Raw genomic sequence first — 20,352 nt, forward strand, 5'->3', positions numbered from 1 at the left:
AGTGCCTCAAAACTCACAAAAGTCTCAGTTACCTTCCCAAGAGAAAAGGCAAAAACACAAAGACACAAAGTGATCAAGAACTTATTGATATTTATAGCATGATGCAAACAATGTACTTGTAAGAACATATACAAATCATTCATGTAAAAAAAAAAAAAAAAAAAAAAAAAAAAAAAGACAGGTTCTCCTTCAGGATTTAGAATATATATATATATATATATAATAATATATATATATATGACAGGTTCTCCTTCAGGATTTATATATATATATACACACATACACAGGATTATAGCACACTGATTTTTTTCTGCCCTTGTATGACTGATGGATGGTTCATCAGAGTGACGGCCAGAGGAAAGAAGCTGTTCTGGTGTCTGGTTGTTTTGGCGTACAGTGCTCTACCCGTGCGTACCCTCCGCCCCCCACAGGAGAGGAGTTGGAACTGTTTGTGTCCAGCAGAGCTGAAGGAGGGCCGGCTGAAGAGGAAGGAGCCAAGGAACCAGAGTAGACCTCCAAAGAGCTCCACTCACATCCACATGCAGCGGCTACACAACTTCCCATCAACTCAGTCAAGGCTTTTAAATTGTTACGCTGATGTTCCCTTTAAACTACTAGTGAAATGAAGACAGGAAGATAGCTGAAGAACATCATCTTTGGTTTAATCTCTCAGTCTGAAGTGATAATCCAAACATTGCCGCTCTGCATCGCTATGAATTTATCAAAGTTTTATAATAATGCACCTCAAGATTTAAGTTGAGTGAATGTAGGAAACAGTGTGACGGTTATGTAGCAAAGCTTTATGTAGGAACTTTACACAGCGGGGGCGCGATGAAGAAACAATAGGGAAATATAAAATACTCACCTGCAAAAATCATATTATTATATTGTGAAAGGTAAGAACAGAAGTGGATCTGGTCTGCGCTGTCTTTGTCAAATTTAAATAAGTAATAAAGGGTCCTGAGTCAGACTACAGAGCCTCCATGTTGAGGTTTCTTAAATATAGGCCAAACTCAACCCGTTCAGCACTACGTGATTGGTTGATGCTTTAATTCGTAGTTACATCTGGCTCCTGTTTAGATTCCGTCAGACGTGATAAGAACGGACAAAGAAAGACAAAAGGTTGTTATTAGCGTTTTTTTTAACGACAATGAACTATGTCATTTTTTTTAGTCCTCCTCCTCCTCCTCCACAGTTGGAGCTTGATGTCTGCATTGAATCCAAATTTTCCCGAATGAAAAGAGGTTCCTGGTCCACTTCATTGCAGACCCTGGATTTGTTTGTGGCTAATCTTTTTGTGTTCACAACAGTCTCATGACTGACAATGAAACATGAAAGTTTCATTATTTGAAACTATTGTCTTTATTACTCATTTTGAAGAACTAGCGTTGTATATTAAAGATGAGTGTACGTATGATCACGTGTGATGCAGCTGTTCGGAGCCAAAGACAGATTTAGAAGTATATTGTATCTCATCTTACAGCTTTATTATGTCCAGCTTGAAATCACATACAAAAACATATGTTTTATGTAAAAAATAAAAGTGGTCCCAACACATTTCACAACAATCGTTAATAAAAAAAATAGAAATCAACCTCAAGACAAAAATAAATAAACATGGAATTTTACAGCAGGTAATTAGACTTAAGTGCAGTTAATATTATTATTTATTTGACTGGTAATGTACTTTGACTTCCATTTTTGAAACTTCAGAATTCCTCAGCCTGACGCCTCATCAGAACAGAGATTAAATATATATATTTTTTTACCATTATCATTTAGCACTGCAGCTGTGAGAGACTTGACTTATTGAAACTCAAACGTTGAGGCAGTGTTTATGAAGACGTTTTAAAAAGGATTGGTTCAAATGTTCTCAAGTTTATCTTAAAACAAGTTGTACATTTGGCAGTTTTATGGTGCCAATTGTTCCTCCGTTCATAGAAGACTTCCCCTCCTGTGATAGGGAATAAAAAGTCCACCAGTAAAGATGCCATCTTCTACTCGTTTTACTATAAAAGTCCTCTGTGGTGAATGTGGAAACACAGAGGACATTTTATTTTGTAAAGACCAACAAAAGATTTGCAGTTCCTTTTGTCTCAAAATGCTGAAGAGTCACATCACCTTCAGATGAAAACGTATTTTTAAAATAGAAAGAGTTCCACATCACGCACATTAAAAATCAGGGATAGTTAAAGGGACCTCTTCACCACCAGTATAAGCGAGTACACGAACTACAGCGACCAAAAACAGATTCAATATACATATGGGCCTGTGAGTGATGTATCAGGACGGACATGAAGACATTTTCTGCTCACATCTACTTTACCGCACCGCAGTAACGTAACCGATAAAAGAAGAACGGGCTAAAACATGACGGACCTTTAACACAGCAAATATGAAACACTGATATATAAAAAATATTAACTACTGACAGAAGAATTATACTTCACGTGTCCTTTTTTTCCACAGGAAACTGACAACACTCGGAGAGGAGTTTGGTCTCAGTGTGAAGAGACTCAGGCACAGTGAGCCGGGACTCCACCATCTTTAGATAACGGGACTGAAGGTCTGCGGCGTCCTCAGGCGTCTCTGGGCATCCCGTGCACTCTGAAGCGGTACATGCAGGTGTACTCCAGGTGGCCCCAGTTGGACAACACCTGTACCTCAATGATCTGGAAGGCTGCGTCATTCTCCTCCTTAAAAAGATAACAGACGTGAAAGTAGGGAGGTGAATTGATTGATTTTATCATACCAATGCTGTTATCGATGTGGCTAATAGAGTCCGATTCTTAATAAAAGGTGCCTGGTCATTGTTCTGTGTAGAATATATATATAAAAAAAAAAAAAAAGCATCCAAAAAAGAATCCAACAAGCACAGGAAGCTGATTATCCTCAGCAGATCAAATGCAGCAGAACATTTATAAGATAAGATAAGATAAGATAATCCTTTATTAGTCCCGCAGCGGGAAATTTGCAGGCTTACAGCAGCATAGAGTTAAAGTGCACACAAGAGACATAGTAAAGAAGACAAGATAAAATAAAGACAAGATAAAAATAAAAATGAAAATAAAAATAAAATAAAAACAAGTATTATAAATAAGCAATAAAAACAGTAGAAAAACACAATAACTGAAATATAATATTTACAGACAGAAAAAAAAACTATATTAACCATTATTGCACAGTGTTTTTATTGTCATGTGGTCTGCTGGGAGCAGAGCTGGTTGTGTAACCTGACAGCAGCAGGAAGGAAGGACCTGCGGTACCTCTCCTTCACACACCGGGGTGAAGCAGCCGGTGGCTGAAGGAGCTGCACAGAGCTGCCAGGGCGTCCTGCATGGGGTGGGAGGTATTGTTCATCAGGGATGACAGCTTGGCCATCACCCTCCTGTCTCCCACCACCTCCACCGTATCCAATGGACACCCCAGCACACTGCTGGCCTTCCTCACAAGTTTATTCAGTCTCTTCTTGTCTGCTGCTGAGATGCTGCTGCTCCAGCAGACCACTCCATAAAAGATGGCTGATGCCACCACGGAGTTGAAAAAAACCTCAGGAGTGCTCCCTGCACTCCAAAGGACCTCAGTCTCCTCAGCAGATAGAGTCTGCTCTGACCCTTTTGTACAGTGCATTTGTGTGATTTGTCCAGTCCAGTTTATTGTTCAAGTGAACACCCAGGTACTTATAAGATTGCAACCGTTATTTTATGTTCTATAAAAGATCAACAAAAGACCCTTCAAAACAAACCTGGACCTCAACATCTCTAAAATCCTGGTGTTGTGAACGCATTATTCTCATTTAATTAGTTTTTATTTATTTAATGAACACCAATATAATGATAAAACCCTAATGGGCTTTATTTTAAGTATGTATTGTTACTGTGCTTCATCCTTTCTGCTGTCCACAGGATGTATTATTTATATGAAGCGGATATATTTTATTTCAACTATTTTATATACTTATATTGTATTCCAATCCTATAATAAATTCTGCACTATTTTGTGTTTTTCATTTAGCATTCTTACTTCTCTATTTACACATCTTTCTTTTTTAACATATTTAATAAACATTTTTAGGCAGCCTGAGAACAATTTGAATGCCTCGCTGTCATTGTTGTGCAAATGACAAATAAGTACTTGAAATGACCGAAACACATTTTCACGCCTCCAACATGGTCTAGAGACCGGTTACTCACGGTGACCGGGTAGGTCTGCAGAGCCTCTCCGTCCTCATCGTAGGTGTAGGAGCCCAGCAGCTTCCCCCTCTCCTGACCTTCATCCTCCAGACCCTGAAAACATAAACAAACACAAAGTGAACATCCAGATCTCCGACAGGTCAGTGAAGCAGCCATCGTCTCTATATCTCTCTCTCTCTCACGTAGACGGTGAAGTCTCGCGGGGCGCTGAGCAGAGTCCCGCTGGGTGCCAGGGTTCTGGAGATGTGCTCCAGAGAGAAGGCAGTGGGGAGGATCCTCATGGAGAGTCGGATCACCAGGAAGCCTGTGGAGCCTCTGAAGGCCCAGCAGTTTCCTGGATGGAGGTCCGGCTGCAGAGACACAAAAGATGGAGCTTCTGCTGGCTTTTCTCCACATTTTACAGCAAACTTTTATCTTTAACTGACTCCTTTTAGTTTCTACATTTTCATCTGTATCCACACTTTCCTAATGGAGGGTGAAATCTTTTCGTGTCTATTATGTAAATGAAACAATGACCCAAATAAAAAGATAAGAAAACAACTGAACCCAAATCAAACCCTGCTGCAATATTTATTAATACTTCAAACCTTTTTTATAAAACAGCATACGTGTGTGTGTGTGCGTGCGTGCGTGCGTGCTACCTGGATCACAGCTCGAGGAGACTGAGAGAAATACCAGAGAGGAAGTCCGAACAGGCTGAGCAGCGCCGCCTTGGTCTCGTAGGTCTCCGAGCAGCGAGTGCTCAGGATGCTGCCCCCTGTAGGACGACAGCAGAAACACAGCGGTCAGGTACCGATCACGGTTCGGACTCTGAGCCGAGAGCCACAGATCACCAGACCGATCCATTTAGTTTCTGACCTCCAGACTCCAGAGCGAAGTCCGCCATGCCGGTTTGGTCCTGAGAGAACAGGCGCAGAGCGTTCTTCACGATCTCATGGACGTCCTGCAAGAGACGGGCCGTTAGTCAACCCCAGGAGAAACTGCAGGAAACTAAGTGTTTACCTGAAGACTCATTAAGGCAATTAATAATACCTCATATGTAGTAATGCAGATTGATAGTTTTAGAGTGTGAAGGAGAGACAGGAGTTATGATGTATTGACACATACATCAGTACTTTCTATTCATTCTGACCAGGAAAAAGGATGAAATAAGTACAAAAATAAAATAATTTAAAACAAAAAAGTTCCACATGATGATGATTATCACAAACTTAGTCATTGGTTGGTGGATCGATGTTCTGTACCCTCAAGTTGAACGGAACAGGAAGTGACCATATATGGACTGAGGAGGAGTGACGTAGAGAAGCCTATACGTCTCTGGTGTCGACCTGTCAATCAATGTGTAGCCCCACCCTAAAGCATACCCTGCTTTATCATCTATTTGACTCTAAATGGAGCATAATTTTCTAAATGAACATCATGCTGTATTGAAGAAGACTTGAAACTAGAGATTGAGACCATAAACTCATGTTTACAATGTTTACTGAGGGAATAAATCAAGAGAGAAGTAGAGTCATTTTCTCATAGACTTCTATACAACCAGAGGAGTGGCAGAACTAGAGGATGACACTTGGTCAGAACCAGTGAGTGAGTCGGTCACATTAATACACGCGTGCCGCCGGGTTTTACTTCAGCACAGAGGAACAACTAACTTAATCAGACATTTATTATATCATAATTCAGTCACAGTGAGCTGCTTGTCCCACTGAGCTAACAGCAAACATTAACGTTCATTGATTTGCATTATGAGGCATTCAAACTCTACTCAGTAAAAAAAAAAAAAAAAAAAAAAAAAAAAAAAAAAAAAAAAAAATTGTATACGGTGAAAGTAAATATAACGTGATGCGTTCAAACGGAATCATGTAAAATGTCTTTTTTTTTTTTTTTTTTTTTTTTTTTACTTCAGGACAGTTAAAAAAAAAAAAAAAAAAAAAAAAAAAAGGACGGTGGAGGAAAAAGTGATTCTGGAGCCTCGATGTCAGTTTGGTACATCACTGATGATCACCATGATGATGATGATTATCCCTCATCATCTAACTCTCGGAATAGAATTTGATTGAATTTTAAGACTTGAAAACAACTTTTCAACTACATTTTAATCTGATTCATTCACATTCTGCAGACTCCCAGCAGTTACATCCCCCCCCCTCCCCACCTCACCTCTTGGGTCATGGAGTCCCCAGTGGCGTGCAGCACAGCCTCTCTGCCCGTCTCCTCACCGCGGTGCTGCTCCAGCTGCAGGCCGATGTTCCGGAGGATGCTGAGCTCCAGAGAGGACAGCGCCTCCTGCAGGTCAGCCGCGCTGACGTACCGCTGCGACAGCCACTGGATGAGCGACTCCGGAAGGCCGGCACCGTCTCCAGTGGCCCCGCCCCCCACCGTCAGCTGGTTGCCGTAGACCAGAACCCGAACCTCCTCATGGACCCGAGTGGAGACCAGCGCTGAAATCTGACAGAGGAAACGTTGAGATACAGAAACCAGCTAACTGTAAAAGGACACAGAGAGAAACAAAAATATCAGGAATAGTGTTTATTTTAAGAAAATATAACTATTATGGTCGTATTTTCAGCAAAATACGTTTGTTGTTATGTTCTGTAATTTACTCTCCATTAGACCTTAACCCTTAAATCTGCAGCCGACTGCTTTGAACAGATTCATCTTTCTGTAGTATTTCTAACAGCAGGTGTCCCCAAATCAACCAGGTCTGGAATCTGAAGGATTACTATAACTTTAAAAAGGAAAGCCCCACTATGGTCCAACATAAACCTCATTATATTTATATAATCATTGAAATTGAAAAAAAAAAAACAAGACCAGTAGTGTCAGCAGTGATTCATCGGTTTCATTTCTTACTTAGAAATACTTTAAAATATAAACTAAACTGGGCCATATATCAGAAGCAGTGCTTCATCAATCTGTGATTTTACGCATTGTTATTTAAAGAGTTGCCTTCAAAAATATAAAATCCTCCAAAAAGGTAAACAGACAACAGAACAAACCACAGTAAACATGAGCTGTGACGGAAACGTCTTCCTTAATTAAACTGATCATTTCCTGCTGCTCTTTCAAAATGAAAGCGTTTCACATGTGAGGAGTAGAGGGCTTTTATTGTGATGTTGCTAATAGAATGCAATGTTAACTTTGATCTTTGTTTGACCGCTTTTATTTTATAAAAAAAGTGTGTACTCACCAAGATAAGAGCATATTCTGCACATTTGGTCTGATACATTGTTTGTCTAGATGTTCTTTAAGCTGCGAAGTCACATTTTGGGACGGGGCGGCTAACGAGGCCAACCCTGCTGCTCATAATCATCAATGTTTCGTAAAACAAAGTGTAAGTTTCCTCTCTCTCTCTCACCGTCTGTTGGATGCTGTCGAGTTGTCGGCAGCCGTCCTGACACCCAGACAAACCATCAACATCACGCCTGACGACCTCCAGAGCCACTTCCAACCGAGAAACCTCTGCCAGCAAGGCATCATGGGACTGACGGTCCACACCACCACTAGAGGAAGTTACAAGAAACATACAGTTCAACAAGCGAGAGGCTCAAAGAGGTTAAACTGTTCCCCTTCAAGCCTTCATTCATCATCACATAAAATAGAAACAAACTACAGCTGACTGTAAGGTGAAGAGGATGAAGGTTACCCGACAGTAGCTAGAAGTGTTGATGATGATGATGATGGTGGTGAGAGTGTCGCAGCAGCTTCTCGTCTCCGCTGCACCTCCTGTAAAAAAATGTTTTAACTGAAAATAAATACCAGAGCTTCTGTAACAATCAATTAAGATTAAAAGAAGCTTGAGTGTGATATACAGTAGCCTAGATGTGATATAAAGTAGCCTAAAAGGTATACTAAGTGGCCTACTCATGATTAAATATGACTGAAGCGTCTCTCTGATCACGTAGACCAGACGTACCTCTGATCTGGCTGCCAGCGTTTGCAGATGCAGCTCCAGTTGATCCAGACGAGAGGTTTGACTCTGCTGCTGCAACGCGTTCTGCTGCAGAGACTAAAGACACATGAAGGAAACACAGAAGACAAACCTCATGAAGAATAAAAATTGAACTTTTTAACTGTACTACATCTCAGACGTACATATTTTGCTCTCTGCTATACTAAATGTCTACTTTTCACAGTGTGTTCCTAGTACTTTTACTGCAGTAAAGGACCTGAATACATCCTCCACCTCTCAGAGATGAGTCCAGTACCTTCTCCGTCTTCTGTCTGTCCTCGTCCAGTCGTCTGCTGAGCTGCTCCAGCTGCCGCTCCAGCTCCAGCTGCTGGTCCCTCCTCCAGGGCTCCGCCTCCTCTCCGTGGCTCTGATCAGAGACCAGCTGATGCTGCTGCTGGAGGTCTGCGTAGAGCCGGAGAAACTCTGTGTGTCTCTGCTCCGCCCGCTGCCCTCCGGCCTCCACGTGCTCCCACAGCGCCGCCAGACTCTCCTCCAGACGAAGGAGCCGGATCGACTCGTCCGCCGCCAACTCCTCCTGAGAAGAAGCAGCAGAATCTTTCTCAACACATCCGTTTGTTAGAGGCTTTTAGAGAAGGTAGAGAAGATTAAACAACCAGATGTTTTCTTTTGAGGCTCTGAGAAGCAAGTGAGAATCAGGTGATCTATTTTCTAAGTCTAGTCTCCAGACCTTTAATATTTCTAGATGCACTTTAAACTCAAGGTAAATATTCAAGCAGTATTGATTAGGTCCTCGCTCATTCGAGGTCCCGATCAGAGCCCAGTTCAAAATCTTTGAATTTCTATAACAATTGACAACTTGAGACCATTTAAAAGCACTCAGACCATAAAACCTGTCGAATGAACTCAGCAGCTGCTCTGTGTACAAATACAAACATTTAATATTAAAGTACACGGGCGCTGACGGGGCAGAGGTCGTACCTCCTCTCCTCCAGCTGGAGGTGGACTGTCGGGCGGCTGCACCTCCCTTGACTCCTCCACGGTGCCCTCTGCTGGTCGGCTCTGGAAGGACAGGAAGCGGCTCACGGAGGACAGACCAGGGGGGTCGGAGACCAGCGTCCCCCAGTCTGTGATGGAGATGGCTGGAAGGACGGAGTGAAGAGCAACTGGACCGAACCAACACAGGCCTAGAGGAGAACGGACCGTTATCAACCAGACACTGGGTCAGGGCCGTGGAGGTAAAACTACACAGGGCCAGGGCAGCTGGGTAATATTCAGATAAAAACTGATCTTATCTGGGATTAAATTCACAAATCTAGTGGATGAACAAATCAAAAGTAAAGTGAAACCTGTGGCTCCTTGACAAAAGAAAATCAAAACACTTTTTAAAATTATATTTCTTATACATTTTGGACTTTCTAATCTCAGAGAATATTTAAATTGTTTTTCTGAATGTCACATTCTTCCTGCAGCTCAGATTTTACATTTACCCACAATGTCCACAACAAACTGTTGTGAAACAGAAAACCAGGTGTAAGTTAACATGAAAGGTAGGTTTTAGACATACTGAAGAGGAGGAGCAGCAGGAGGAGAACCAGGAGGAGTCTGAGAGGAAACCTGCAGGAGAACCAACCAGACAGTTACACACATTGTTGTTAAAACACCTTATTTAACACTTTGGAAACATCACATTTTATAAACTCGCATGTTTTTGTGTAGAAATCTGAGTTTGTAAAGTCCAGGTGGACCAGAATAAATTCCCTCCAGATGTTCCTGAGAATGGACGGACAGACAACCTGAGAACCTCGACCCAATCACTCAGAGTCTGTGAGTCTTTAGTTCTGTCCTTCCATCAATCATCGAGTGTTTGAGTCAGACATTTTGATTCCTTTATGAACGCTTTCTGTAAGTCCAAGTTTCTGCAGACTTTGCCCAAAGGAATTACCCACAATTCTTAGCAATGGGATGTTAAACACAGGGTTACAGCTTAAGAAAAGGCTGGAATATTAAATTTAGGCAGAAACATTTAGGACTAAACATGGAACATAAAAACACATGCAATCTTTATTACACAGATTTATTCCCCTTAGTTTCTTTTTTGTTTTCTTAGCCATTTGGACAAAAAAAGAAAAAAAAAAAAAAAAAAAGAAAAAAAAAGTAAATCAATAATTTGACCTTCACGTCTGATTTTATGAGGAAAGAGGCTGGAAGAAGTTCAGATCAGGGAGTAAAAAATATAAAATAAATACCCACATTTGTACATAACGTGTTATGACATTGTCATGGTTTAACCCTTTACAGTCTCTCACACTTCTCACACCCTCATTTAGTCTCTGAGGGTTCAGGGTTTAAGTCTTCAGGGGGGATTCTGGGACTGGACCACAAAAAAAAAGAAAACAACGTACCAGGTCGGGAGGAAGCTGGAGGTCATGTGACGCAATCGTCTGTTGATCCTCCTGTACACGTCACCTGCTGCCTCACCTGCACACACACACACAGAGAGAGGAGGTTCACAGCCTTGAACATGAACTCTAATGATTATAGAAGATTAATGGAGGCCTTTAGGAACAGAGGAGGCTTCAGGTCAGCAGACAGGAAACAGAAGAGAAAGAATGAAACACAAGGAGATCAGAGTTTCTACCTTCCTGAGGAGTCAAAGTTAACAGGTGCTGAACTGGTTCCTGTGAGTTTGTGTCTGAGTCTCTATTTGAGAAACATGAGCTACAGCTAAACTAGTTCCTCTGATTCTTTTAAAGGACGTTCATGTATTTAATAATAGAAACTCTGACTTGTGCTTCTTCTGTTCGTTTACTTGAAAAACCAGAACCAGAGATCAATCTGACACAAAACATCTGAGGAAACAAAGAAAGAGAGGAGGAGCCCCGACACTAAACATGCTGCCAGGAGGAGAAGAAATATGAGAAGGAGAACAACAACAACGACGAGAAGTGGAAGAAGACGAGGAAGAGGAGGAAAAGGAGAAGAAGACGAAGAGGATAAAAAAGATGATCGATCAATCAATCAATCAGTGAAGCATCCCGGCGGATCGACGGTAACCTGCAGAGCGTCCGGCGCTCAGAGAGGATGAAAACATTTTCTTGGTCAGTGGCCAAACTGCTGAAGCTGCAGAGTGAGTCAGCTGACAGAGACCGGAAGCTGAGGAGGAAATCAGTAAGAAACGCATTAATAAAGAGAAGATCAATAAGAGACGCATTAATAAAGAAAAGAAGAGGAGACTGGAGGACCTGAAGCTCATGTTGAACTGAAAACTCAGAACTTGTTGCTTCTGAGGCAGAAAAATTGAGCCAAATGAAAGATATTTAAACGGGATGAATGATGGAACTCTGAGTCCAGTTTATAATCCCAAAAAATATTACAATTTAATAATTCATATAATTATTTAACTGTGTGTGTTCAGACTACATATTCAAAAAGACACCTTTGCTAAACCTTAATAACACATACTAATAAATATCTGACCATAAACTCACATTATTCTAGTAACCGTTATTAAAAACATCTATATTTTAATACACTTTACTATATTTTATGTTCTATTGTACTTTACTATATTACTACATCTCATATTACATACCTTTGCATACTATATTATGTTAATGTTTCAGATTTTGCATTAATTAATCCCACTTTAACATGTAAATCTTGTATCGTTTCTACTTTTTATTTGAGTTTTATAGACATCTTTTTGATTTATTTTACTTTATCTGAACTGGTTTCGGTCTTTGTGCTCCTCGATCAGCCGAGTTTACCCTCTGTAGATCAATAAAGTTTTATCTGATCTGGTTCTGATCGGTTGGCTCAGTTAAGAACGTCTGATCAATCACCTGATCGATAATCAATCCGTCTGTCATGTTAGATATTTGGTCTGCAGTTTGAACAGCTCCATGACGTCTGTAAACTTTAAACTATAAACCGTAGGGAGCTGATTTTCAGATGGTTAGAGCCGTTCTCTACTGGTTTAGTGATCAATACACATCAGGTCAACAATAATAATTCAATTTTGATGCTTTCATTTCATTCCCTGATGAGTGAATCACTGACTACGTTTACATGCAGAACAATGTTTCTTAAAAGTCCACAGAAAGTTGCTAGAACCTGAATAATAAATATCATATCACACATGTCTTCATCTGAGAACACATTCATCATAACCAGACAGAATGTGTTTCCATGACAACATTGTCTTATTGGTAACAACAGTAGAACACAGATGTAAACAGTTAGTGATGTTCATATTAATCAGTTAGACTATTATTACGGTACTATTATTATTATTATTATTATTATAATAATAATATTCTGTGAGTCCCGCTTTGACTCAAACGGCTTCAGAGCCAAACAACATCTAGAAAACGTGTTGTTTTTTTATTCCCTCCAAGTAGTCAGGTCGGTTCTTTAACCTGTGACAACAGCAGCGCTCCACATCAACCCCAACAGACAGGAAGCCACTGAGGACCACAAGGAGGAGGAGGAAGAGGAGCGTTGTTTCTCCTCACAGTCGTCACCTGTTGGCATCAGCAGTGAGTTTAACTGAGAGGACGGAGTCGTTTAAACAGCTGATCCAAACATCCAGCTTCATGTTTAAATCAGGGTCAGAGATCGAGATCCAGCTTTGATTGATCTCAGGATGAACTTTGAGTTATAATTCGTTGAGTAACTCACACAGAGATCCGCTGGGTCGGAGCTCCTTCTGGTTGGTCCCTCTCAGGTCCATGACTCCACAGAGACCGGATCCAGCTGCAAACAGAGAGGGAACAACAGTCCGGACTCAGAGGCAAACTAAACACCTCACCACTGAGTACCGGGGACCAGAGCAGACCATTTGCATATCGCCATGGAAACAACCAAAGTGAGGGGGTGGGGAGGGGAAACCTTAAGACAGGTGAGCAGGTGAGGACGGGACAAGAACCCAAATCTGTGTCAAAACAACTGGTCTGATTTGATTTGTGAACCAGAACCTCAATAAAATAGTCAAAGAAAGTTTATCTCAGATTCACTGTAAGCGATGGATTGTTCTCTAGTTCTGGTCAGAGAAGAACCGATGTCTGGTACCGTTGGATCATCTGGAACACCTGAATCTTTATTCTAGTCGGTGAATCTTTAGTACTTTGACCATAATAACGTTTAGTGTTCACAGAAAAAGACCTAGACTCTTTAAGAAGGTTTGGGAGGTTCTAGTGGTCCAACACGTCATAAAGGTGGTTCTGACAATCCTGTATGGTCAGTGAGAAGGTTCTGGTGGTCCTTTAGCAGGTTATAGGGGTCCACCTGGTGGTCTTTGAGGATGTTCAGTCTCACTGAGTTGGTTCTAAAAAGGTCCTTCAGGTGGTCCTATGTTCAATGCTAAGGTTCTGTTGGTCACTGAAGTGGGTTTATGGGTTCTTTAGGTTGTCCTTGTAAAATCAGTGTGGTGCTAAGGTTAATGAGGTGTTTCTAAGGTTCCTTTAGGACGATCTACTAGTCACTGAGGGGTTCTAAGGGTCATTGAGGAGGTTCTAAGGGTTGTGTAGGAAGTTCTAGTATTCCTTTAGGACAGTCTACTGGTCATTAAGGAGGTTCTGAGGGTCATTGAGGAGGTTCCAATGTTCCTTTAGTAAAGTCTACTGGTCAGTTAGGATGTTCCAAGGGTCGTGTAGGAAGTTCTTGTGTTCCTTTAGGACTAGTGTTCCTTTAAGACCGTCTACCGGTCATTGAGCTGGTTCTATGGCTCCTGTAGGTAGTTTTAGTGTGCCTTTGGAACTAGTGTTCCTTCGGGACTGAATACTGGTCATTGAGGAGGTTCAAAGGCTCCTGTAGGAAGTTCTGGTGTTCCTTTAGGACTTGTGTTCCTTTAGAACCGTCTACTGGTAACTGAGGAGGTTCTAAAGCCCCCATAGGAAGTTATAGTATTCCTTTAGGACTAGGGTTCCTTTAGGACCGTCTACTGGTCATTGAGGAGGTTCTAAGGCCCTGAAGGAGGCTCTATGAATCCTCCAGAAGGTTCTAGTGGTCCTCTGGGTGGTTCTAGTGTAGAAGTGTAGAAGTCTGTGGAAGAAGAGAGAAGAACCCATGAAACAGGAAGTGAGCAATGAGAGGAGAAGGTGACATTACTAGAAAGCCCAGGTAAGTAGAGTTCATGTGAAGTTCTAGTTAAAGTGTGGTCTCCCCCAACAGAACACGGGTTCTTTTGTTCTCATGTAGTTCCTGCTCCATGTTCTGACACCAGTGTCAGGTGTGACTCAGAGAGGACAGGTACGCTCCCCCACCGTGTAGAACCACAGACTCCTACAGTACCTCCATGTCTGCTTTCAGTCTGTGTGTTGATCTGTGAGAACACATCCCGACACACCTGCCAGGTGTGTGTCAGCGCGCACACACAGCCGGTGGCAGCTATCCTGACACACAACAGAACGGAGAGGAACCACAGCTGCAGAACATCTGGAAGAGAGTTAAACTCTAATAAAGATCCAGAGTGTCGTCCAGGAAGCACCAGGACACCTCAGGGTGTCTTCAGCTGCAGTGTGACAGGAAGTGGTTCATGTGTAGATATTACAGGTAATGTGGGCAGAGCCACAGAGAGCAGGAAGTTCTTAGACCATATAAGGAAACAGAACCCCGTTTATGGAGAAACAGCGGGGCAGGAAATCCCTCCAGGTTCTGACTTTAAATCAACACTTCCTGTTGGTTCAGAGGACACTTGCTGAGTCAGGTGTGCTACCTGCCACATGATCACCTGTAGCACACCTGCTGTATAACAAGGTTCATTAAAGACAGACAGCTGATCGGAGTCCAGATGAGGCGATGTCTTCTGTCTCGCTCTCTCTGCACCTGTCCTCCTGTCTCACCTTTCCTTCTGCCTCACTATGTCCTCACCTTTCCTTCTGTCTCACTCTCTCCTCACCTGTCCTTCTGTGTGTGTGTGTCTCTCTCTCTCTCTCTCTCTCCTCACCTGTCTTGCTCTTTCGGCTCCGGTCTCTGCAGTAGATGGTGGAGGTCTCGGGCTCTGAGGAGGAGGTGTACTTGGAGGCGGAGCGGTAGGTGTCGACAGTCTGATGCTCACAGTCTTTACAGTGAACCCTGTTGAGCGTCGGGACAAGGTGTTTGGGACAGCGGACTTCTGAAACCAGAGTACGATCAGCGAGGACGGTGCTCTCTGGAACAGAGATGATTAATCAATTAAGTGACAGGAAGTCAATTTAACAATCAATTAACCTTTGAAATAAGAGAAAAGTATCATAACTATTAATTATTAATAGTATAATTATTCATTAGGAGGATAAAGTGACCTTTGGGGTCGATGTCCTGGTCCAAACCTGTAACAGGAAACAGACTTCACTTTATATGTCCAATACCCCTCCAAAATAAAAGACCTTCTCACTGAGTCCACAGCCAGAGGAAGGAGAAAGGAGGAGTAAAAGAGGAGGCGCTATACCCCAGAAGGTGTCCACCAGCGTGGACTCGTGCACGGAGGACTCGTCCAGCAGGGAGGACAGAAGGGAGGCATCGGACGCCACGCTGTGGACGCTGCTGCTGAGGAGCGACGGGCCAGTCGCTCTACGAGGAGTGTCGAGGAGGAGAGACTCTGAGCAGGAGGCGGAGTGCTGCTGGGAGCGACGAGACTTCAACGACCTGCAGGAGGAGGAGGGAGGAGAGATGAGGAGGAGGAGGAGGAAGGACTGAAAGGAGATAAGGGAGAGGAGAGACAAGGACAAAGGGGGGGGTGGAGGGAGGGAGGGAGGAGGAGGGTGATGAGGAGGAGGAGAAGAGTGATGAAGAGGAGGAGAGGAGTGATGAAGAGGAGGAGAAGGGTGTAAGGAAGAAAAAAAGAGAAAGCGGAGGAGTCTTGAGGTCTGAAGCAGCAGACTAGACCTGAACTCACCTGTTGCTCCTCCAGCTGGGTCCTCCCACACTGAAGGAGGCGCTGCTGTGAGGAAGACTACGGTCCAACAGGCCGTCCTCCAGCCGAAGGCTGCGTCTGGACATGATCCCTGTGAGGAGGTCCTGATGCTCCTGCTCTGAGTCCCACACCGAGGAGGAGCAGCTGGGAGAAGGAGGAGGAGAGAGGAAATACAGACACAAATAAAAGATAAAGGCCTAAATTTGTATCTATTTGACGTCTTTTAGGTTTAGTATAAATACACGTTTATTTTATCCTTGTCAATTTTAATTTAATGAAAATTATTTATTTTGAAAGATATTATTTATTTGCTTATCTTTTTTAACTGTTTTAATTTTAAATACAAATCGTACATCTTTTCTATCATTGGTTTAATAGATACAGAAACATTTAAAAATAAGTCATCATCATCATAGGAGCTCTGGTTCTACATGTCACCATGGCAACAGGTAAACAAAAAGCCAGAGCCTCTGTTTTAATCCAGCGTACGTATTTTGACTGTTTATGATTAAGTGTTATTCAGTATTTATTCAGTATTTATTCAGACTGAAGATTAAAATAAAAACGATGTGAAAATCACTTACTTGTTTTTCTATGTTTATTGATGCATTAACAAATTAACCTGCACATCAATATGATAATTTAGGCTTTTATTTATTTATTTATTATGTTTATTGGTTTATTATTTATTGCAGCATCAGCTTTAGTCCCGGATGTTTGTGATCATATCAATAGCTCCAGATGGACTAAGTAAAGGACTTTGTTTTCAATGCAGAGACACAGAAACTTGCCAGGAAGTGTGCATGCAGGACTTAAAAACCCTTTCAAAATAAAACTCTGGTTTAGAATAAAAAACTAAATGACTTGTTTACTGATATACTGATGAGTCAGCAGATCTGCAAACAGCAGCAGTGAGATTACAACACACGGCTGGACAAAACCGGACTCTGACCCACAAACACGCTACCGCCACTGACACCACAGAAGAAGAAGAAGAAGATGATGATACACACAGGTCAGTCCAGCCCCAGCTCTGCAGGTCCTCATCTTCCTCACAGACGCTCATCCCAGGTCACACACATCACACACACCACACACACCACCTTTGACCTGCTCAGACTGTGCACACAGCACACTTCCTGTTTGAGACTCCGCCCCCACACACACACACCTGACACTTGACCACTTCCTGGTTGTGTCCAGGGGAGGAGGACAAAGGTCAAACAGGTGGAGGAAGAGGAAGAGGAGCTGCAGGTAAACGCTGCTGACGGAGCCTCAGTAATCTCTCTGGATTACCCAGAAGCCCTCACTCTTTCAGCCAATGACAGACTTCCTGCAGTGATCTGATTATTTTTGATTGTTTATTTTATCAGCGCATCATTTTTTTATTAATAAAATTTCAGAAAATGTTAGTTTCTTTCGGGTTTTTTTAAATTTATTTTCTGCTTCAGTTTGTGTTTTTTTTTTTTGCTCTATTCTTTTTTTTGCACTTAATAAAAACAAAAGTAAAGTACCTGATAAAACTTACTGATAAAGTGATATATTTTTAACAGATCCAAAGCAGATAAATATTCAGTTCACAGCAGAATAAAAACAGTCGCACATTTTTAGATGCTTGATGTTGTTTAACTAATTGAGATATTGTTGTTTTTTTGGTCTCACATTATAATAAAACATTATTTTACATTTGATTAAGTCACCTTGTGCCCATAATATTGTTGGAGGCCTTACTTACTTATTTTTGGGGCAAACAATCATTTTCGTATATAATAACACTTCAATGTGTTTAACTAAAAAAAAAAAAGACAATCACATTGATAATCATTAATAATTATAACCATTAGTTGAAACTCTAAATCAACTGATTATATCTGTTCATTAATTTTGGCATTTGTACTTATATTTGCTCTCTTTCCTTCTTTGTGATTAAGCTGCTGCACAACAGTTTCCATCAGAATAAATAAAATGCCATCTGATTGATTTCAATTTCTTCATTATCTGTTTAATTGTCACAGAATATTTTTTCTTAGATCAGAATGAATTCAATCCTAATATTCCAGATACAACAACACAACCTTATCTGACATTAATTATTGTAAAAAGTAACACAAACCGTTTAGTAACAACAAGGAAGTTCTTAAAATAACTAATCAACCAGAGGTGGAAGAAGTATTCAGATCCTTTACTTCATTAAAAGTACCATTACCACATTGTGAAAATACTCCACTACTAGTAAACGTAAAAGTATGCAAGTAAATATCATAAATCAGCTTTATTCACTTTTATTGGTAATGTATGTGTGAACATGCAAAGAATGTGACTCTGGTTTTATGCATCTGTCTTCATGTACCAGAACAATGCAGTTTAAGTAGTTAAAGTTAAAATATGGATTGATTAATACAATGTTTTACTATTATACCTGATGTTTCTGATACTCAAGTACCTCGATATTGGGCTAGTAGATGTACTTAAGTCACTTATTAGTCAATAAAACTACTGTTTTGTATTAATATATTCCGTTTTCACTCTCCTCATGTGTCTCTAACTGTGAGGGTGTATTTGACTATTTACTATCGGATATGTTGAATAATAAAGTTTAAAAGCTCGCCCACGTGTGTGCCCAGTCATTCAGATACAGTTTAAAGGGCCCGTCGGCTTCCAGCCAATCAGCGCGGAGCTCAGAGCGATGACGTCTCGGCGGACCAATGATACTCCGCGGTGGGCGGGGCCCCGCGAAAAACGAATGTTCGACGCGCTAACGTTAGCTTTAGCTTTAGCTCGCTGACACAGAATAAAAACACGGTAGAAAAAACAGAAACAACTTACTTACCTTCCGCAGAGCTCCAATAAAGACGGCAGCTCTTTAACAGCAGAGTTTAAAAGGTGACGCAGCAGCTAGATGATGCTAGCCACGCACGTTACGTTACTGTTAATGCTGGAAAACCACCGCTTCCGGTCTGTTTCCGGTTAAATAACGCCGATTAGCAGCAACGTGGCGATTAAAATGTGGACGTGTCACTCACAGCTACTCTTCAAGAACATAAATATATTTTAAATATCAACTGACAAACCACCAACAAGCCAAACAGAGTACTTTAGCAGCCGGTTGCCCCGTGCTCTGATTACAGCAGTGCAGGTTTTTATAGCGACGGCGGGGATTCATCGCCCCCACGTGGCGGGAGGAATACATTACATCCGGGGAACAGCCAAAGATTATAGATCACGATTGAGATAGTTCACCTACTTTATATCGTGAGTTCTGGTTCATTTTTTTGATCGTAAAAACAAATAAATAATTGATAAAACATTACTGTGGGAGAAAGTCTGAAGTGGAGAGTTTCCATTTTCCTAATTTTATTTATTTATCTTATTTTGTACATGTGTGTCGTTTTTCAGTACTTTACTCTCATGATGAAATCATACTATTAATAACTATTAATTATCAAAGATACTGTTTAGCAGCAGATAATAATCCTCCTCCTCCTCATCATTCTGTACATGGTGACTCTCACACTGTCATATGACCTCAACAACATTAACATGTGACCTCAGGCTTCTTGGCACTGTGTACATTCATGCATGATATTATCTTTTATGTATCAAAACACTTTCATGTCTATACATTTTTATTTATATATTTCTTTTTTGGTCATTTTAAATGTAAAATATTTACCAAAATGTTCCATCTGTTTAATTGTTTTAATGACACTTAAAATAAAAGCTTTCTGTAAAAGGTAATGTTTCTCTTTTTTTTTTTTTTTTTTTTAAATGTACAGCACTTTCAAATACACAGTCTGTATGAAATGTGTTGTATAAATAAAGATGATTATTTATATAACACATTTCATACAGATTTATGAAATGTGTAGTTCAAGAGGTGCATTGAGGTGAGATCATCTTCTTCATCTTCATCATCTACTGTGAAGCTAAAATATTTATATATATAATAGGGACCCTTCTTCACTCAGAAGGTGTCACATGAGGGAGGAAAAGTCTCTCTACTGTGAAGCTAAAATATTTATATATATATATATATATATATAAAATAAAATAAGATAATCCTTTATTAGTCCCGCAGCGGGGACATTTACAGGATTACAGCAGCATAGAAACAGAGACATAGTAAAAAACAAGATCAAAAATAAGTATTAAAAATAAGCAAATGAGCAATAAAAAAACAGTAAAAAAACAGTAAAGAATCCACAGTAACTGAAATATTATATATACAGACAGAAACTATTATAACTAGTGTATTGCACAGTGTATTTCTATTGATATATATATATATATATATATATATATATATATATATATATATATATATATATATATATATATAATAGGGACCCTTC

At 40.8% G+C, this 20,352-nt stretch overlaps 1 protein-coding gene across 5 annotated transcripts; it reads right to left on the minus strand.

Moving 5' to 3' along the window:
• Positions 1 to 1,378: 1,378 nt before the first annotated feature.
• Positions 1,379 to 19,139, minus strand: LOC129091135 (SUN domain-containing protein 1-like). 5 transcript variants are annotated; one of them, XM_054598631.1, is made up of 22 exons: positions 18,831 to 19,134; positions 15,983 to 16,144; positions 15,536 to 15,732; positions 15,390 to 15,416; positions 15,053 to 15,256; positions 14,398 to 14,541; positions 12,787 to 12,861; positions 12,525 to 12,629; positions 11,161 to 11,259; positions 10,509 to 10,584; positions 9,671 to 9,720; positions 9,085 to 9,290; positions 8,402 to 8,680; positions 8,110 to 8,202; positions 7,840 to 7,919; positions 7,552 to 7,696; positions 6,354 to 6,641; positions 5,052 to 5,136; positions 4,835 to 4,950; positions 4,376 to 4,543; positions 4,194 to 4,286; positions 1,388 to 2,696 (listed from the first exon to the last, which is right to left on the minus strand). In XM_054598631.1, exons 2-22 carry the CDS (start codon positions 16,084 to 16,086, stop codon positions 2,580 to 2,582), a joined length of 2,751 nt encoding a protein of 916 aa, XP_054454606.1. In that variant the 5' UTR covers positions 16,087 to 16,144; positions 18,831 to 19,134; the 3' UTR covers positions 1,388 to 2,579. The 5 variants fall into 5 exon arrangements, with proteins under 5 accessions (XP_054454607.1, XP_054454609.1, XP_054454606.1 ...); XM_054598632.1 differs by lacking the exon at positions 15,390 to 15,416 and having other exon boundaries at positions 1,379 to 2,696; positions 18,831 to 19,139; XM_054598634.1 differs by lacking the exon at positions 14,398 to 14,541 and having other exon boundaries at positions 1,387 to 2,696; positions 18,831 to 19,135.
• Positions 19,140 to 20,352: the final 1,213 nt, after the last annotated feature.

This window comes from Anoplopoma fimbria, chromosome 5 (genome assembly GCF_027596085.1).
Source record: "Anoplopoma fimbria isolate UVic2021 breed Golden Eagle Sablefish chromosome 5, Afim_UVic_2022, whole genome shotgun sequence".
In the NCBI taxonomy this organism is placed as follows: Eukaryota; Metazoa; Chordata; class Actinopteri; order Perciformes; family Anoplopomatidae; genus Anoplopoma; species Anoplopoma fimbria.

What these genes read in the sequence shown, in the direction of transcription:
- LOC129091135 (XM_054598631.1), bottom strand. Translation starts at nt 16,086, where the DNA reads ATGTCCAGACGCAGCCTTCGGCTGGAGGACGGCCTGTTGGACCGTAGT. An exon ending in CCAGGACATCGACCCCAAAG is followed by an intron (nt 15,257 to 15,389) that starts GTCACTTTATCC and finishes TCTCTGTTCCAG; the next exon opens with AGAGCACCGTCCTCGCTGAT. An exon ending in TCGACAGCATCCAACAGACG is followed by an intron (nt 6,642 to 7,551) that starts GTGAGAGAGAGA and finishes TTCCTCTGTCAG; the next exon opens with ATTTCAGCGCTGGTCTCCAC.